At 31.2% G+C, this 3,750-nt stretch overlaps 1 protein-coding gene across 2 annotated transcripts; it reads right to left on the bottom strand.

The window, feature by feature from the left end:
- Positions 1-857: 857 nt before the first annotated feature.
- Positions 858-3,042, bottom strand: LOC131612150 (MADS-box transcription factor 17-like). Of its 2 annotated transcripts, XM_058883965.1 has the most exons (8): positions 2,789-3,042; positions 2,574-2,658; positions 2,296-2,357; positions 2,110-2,209; positions 1,953-1,994; positions 1,777-1,818; positions 1,543-1,664; positions 908-1,260 (listed from the first exon to the last, which is right to left on the bottom strand). In XM_058883965.1, exons 1-8 carry the CDS (start codon positions 2,968-2,970, stop codon positions 1,155-1,157), a joined length of 741 nt encoding a protein of 246 aa, XP_058739948.1. In that variant the 5' UTR covers positions 2,971-3,042; the 3' UTR covers positions 908-1,154. The 2 variants fall into 2 exon arrangements, with proteins under 2 accessions (XP_058739954.1, XP_058739948.1); XM_058883971.1 differs by lacking the exon at positions 1,543-1,664 and having other exon boundaries at positions 858-1,260.
- Positions 3,043-3,750: the final 708 nt, after the last annotated feature.

Genomic DNA, 3,750 nt, shown 5'->3' with positions numbered 1-3,750 from the left:
TTACAAAATACAGAATTTACGACATCGCAACCCATTAGATGTTGGGAGTCTACCATCGCAAGGTGACTCGCTTCGTCAAAGAAATACCCCGTGTTAGGAGTCTACAATATCTAAGACAAGGGTTTTATGGCACATAAAATAAGAAGACAGATTTACAAAACACATAATTACGACCTTGCAACCCCCAGATGTTGGGAGTCTCCAATCATAAGCAAAGCAACCACCTATATGCTGGGAGTCTCCAATCGCTATGACAAAGGCTTTATTGAGCGTAAAATAAGAAGACAATTTTAAAAAACACAAAATTAGACCTCACAATCCCTCAGATGATGATAGCTCCAATCACAAGGATATTCGCTTCGTCAAAGCAACCCCTTAGATGCTGGGGGGCTCAAATTGCTAAGACATAGATTTTATAACTCATACAACTAGTCTAATGGCCAATATTATTCTTGTCGCAACGCGAACGATCATTACAATCTCATAATTCTACCAATTGAATAAGCAAATTACAACCAAGTCTTATTGTCCTCTAGCTGAATTTCCTCAATTCCGTAGACGGAAAAAAAAAACATTAAGTTCAAATATAGAGAATTACATTGAATTATATGTTTAGAGAGGAATCTAATCTAAGTGGACTAACTATTTATCTTTAAGGAATACATTGTTTTTACAATTGAAAAGCAAATAATAAAACTTACAAAAATGAAGAGCAAGCTTGTAATGACAACCTTCGTTTTCATCTTTCCGTATAACTTTGAAAATCAACTTAGACTCTCCAAAATTGAACCCTTATTATACAGTTTTTTTTATTTATAATTAAATTTCAAAATCACTCCAATATATTTGTTCTATATATATTTGTTCTATATGATAAATCAAATATATTATTCAACGAATAAAAAAAATAAACATTCTTATAAATAGGATAATATGAAGAAATAAATAGTCAGAAAGAGAAGTTAATATGTACAACTAATTATTACATTGGATTATCTGTCCAGCTACATATGCATAATGCTTTTGAAGCCACATTGTCATGCTGAGAAGAAAAAGAAAAAAGTCCCTATTATAAATTAAACCAAAAGGCTCTCATAAATTAGTGATTGTTTGAGACATATTTAAGGGATCTCAAGCCTTGGGTAAATGAAAATTCAAATATTCATCCATCCATTATTCTTGTTGCGACTGCTCTGGCCTCTATCAGTCCTTGTATCTGTTGCCTGCCCTTTTGACGCTGCTTGTTGGTGCCGAAACTGACTGTAACAAAATGTGTATGTATATTTTAATTAAAGGTTTTTGCATGTTTATCATATGTTCGTAGATTATAAAACACCGACACAGTCACACAGACATAAATATCAGATAAAACACGTCAATATCAATAATAATTAAAAAAATAATAATTAAATAAATGTAACTACATGTGTCAGGGTCGTGTTAGGATAGACACAAACACATGTCGGATGCCAAACATGCTTACTATTATAAGTGTCGGCGCAACAAGTTTGTAGGTTTATGTGAGATGGAAAAACTACACACCTATATTCACACTCATTGACTTGTGCATCATGCAAATTGGTAATGATATTGTTGTTGTGGTTGTTGTTGGAGATGGTTAAATCAGTAGAATAGGCACAAACATTGGTGCTTAAACCTCTTTCCTGGTGTAACAGTTTAGAAATTAATTAATTGCATACAAATTGATAATAAGGGTCATATAAAATAAATGATTCTAATCTTATATAGAGCATTCCCTCAACTATATTGACATACCTTGGATTCTAATTGTTTATTAATCTCCTCCACTTTGTGCACCTACCAATATATAAACAATAAGAATTAAGGCTTGAAAATGAGTTAAATCAACTCAATCGATAGTTGTCCAGAGACTGCATAGAAATATGCAGGAGTTTGAGTTTGAACCCAAATATAATTCGATAATTGTATACCTCTTGGCGTAATTCATCAACTCGTGCCATCAGTTTCTGAATCTGCAATTAGAAGGCAAGATAAATACATCATTTATCCATTAAATGAGTGTATTTCATTTCAATTTTTAACAAGAGTTTGTGAAGTTTAATGAGACTGTATAGTAAAAATAAATACTTGGTGCTTTCGAGCTTGTGCAAGCGTTCTCTCTAGTTGTTTTTCTATATTCTGCAAATCTTTTATGCTTAGTGCACTGATTTCTTCTCCCAAAAAAGTCCTTTAAAACAAAAACATCAAAAACAATATAAACTAGTTTAAATTCCAGCTATAAACTTACAAAATTTGTTTGATCAGAATTAATACCTTTGAGTCTGGGCAAGTGATTCATGCTTAACTCTTAACATCAAAAGCTCCTCGTATAAACCCTGCAATGCACAATTAATATAAATAGGCACTTTTTTATGAAAATTATCATTCATATGAATCTCGGACAGCATAAACACGACACCAACACTGATAAGTTTACGCTGTTTTAGTGTCGGTTTCTGACACAGAGACACATTTTTCATTTTCAGAGGTGTCGGTGCTATAAAGATGATCATAATTAACCTTGTTAAGGTGAGAAAAAGAAGAGGAGTTACCTGTGACTCATGTTCTTCCAAGTCACCATTCTCAGACATATTGTTGAAGCAACATTGACGATACTTCTCAATGATTTTGTTCAAGCTGATTACATTTCAATAAATAATATGAAGAAAAAAAATCTCAGGAGTAGTTTAATATCTAAATAAGATATTTAGTTTTTAAAAAAAAAGTGTGAATATAGTAATTATAGAAGAAGGAGCGAGTGACTAACTCAGAGGAACTGTATTGAAAAAGCTTGCCAAGGCCAGAGAAGATGATAAGAGCAACTTCAGCATCACATAACACAGAAAGTTCGAATGCTTTCTTGAGCAAACCACTTCTTCTCTTTGAGAATGTAACTTGTCTATTGATCTTGTTCTGGATTCTCTCAAGAACAACCTTCCCTCTTCCCATCCTCTTTCGCTCTCTCACTCACTTCAACTGCACAAAACGACAGATATATAAATGAGTATCCTGATAGGGAAACATCGCATGTAAAAACAAAACTACTTTAGTGTGGAGTAAACTGTCCTTAAATAATGTGTTTAGGGTAAAAAAAGAAAACTGTAAATTAACTTATTTATATCATTATAGTTGCTAACTTGCTATAACAATATTATGAAGAACGTTATATATAATATATTAGTGATAGTTTTCTGTATGAGTCATATCTAGGAAATTTTTGTGTAAAATTGATTTTTTTTTACACTATGTATATTTATTTATAATTTAATATTATTTTCTTATGAATAAAGGAAAATATTTATGTATGAATAGTTTACTGAATAGAGAAAATGGGTGATGCAGTGACAGACTGACAGTGTAAAAAAGTTTTACACTGTCAACCAATCACGACCATGAATCAGGATAAATCAGACTGTAATTTTAAAAAAGTTTATATGACATGGCAAAACCATTTGTTTTTATTGAATGACAGTGTAAATATTTTTTACACTGTCAGTGCACTACCTTTAACCTCTACTGAATATGTAAAAGAAAATATTTTATTTGAACTGTTTTTCCTTTTATTTGAATATTTTACTGATTTTTCCCTCTTAAAAAAAATAGATAGTGTAGTTAATACGAAATAACATATCATTTGAATATTTATATAAACAATCTTGATTTTTCATATACACTTTTGATAATAATAACGGTTTGACATTATCATTAGAGTTTGAACATTTAAAGAGT

The sequence above is a fragment of the Vicia villosa genome, linkage group LG1 (assembly GCF_029867415.1).
Source record: "Vicia villosa cultivar HV-30 ecotype Madison, WI linkage group LG1, Vvil1.0, whole genome shotgun sequence".
In the NCBI taxonomy this organism is placed as follows: Eukaryota; Viridiplantae; Streptophyta; class Magnoliopsida; order Fabales; family Fabaceae; genus Vicia; species Vicia villosa.
This window is presented reverse-complemented; position numbering and strand designations above follow the sequence as displayed.

Bases quoted from the DNA above. Each gene is read 5' to 3' on its own strand.
- LOC131612150 (XM_058883965.1), bottom strand. From the start codon at position 2,970: ATGGGAAGAGGGAAGGTTGTTCTTGAGAGAATCCAGAACAAGATCAAT. The intron at 2,210-2,295 runs GTATTAATTCTG...TTTGTTTTAAAG, and splicing joins TCACTTGCCCAGACTCAAAG to GACTTTTTTGGGAGAAGAAA. The intron at 1,819-1,952 runs GTATACAATTAT...ATATATTGGTAG, and splicing joins TTGATGAATTACGCCAAGAG to GTGCACAAAGTGGAGGAGAT.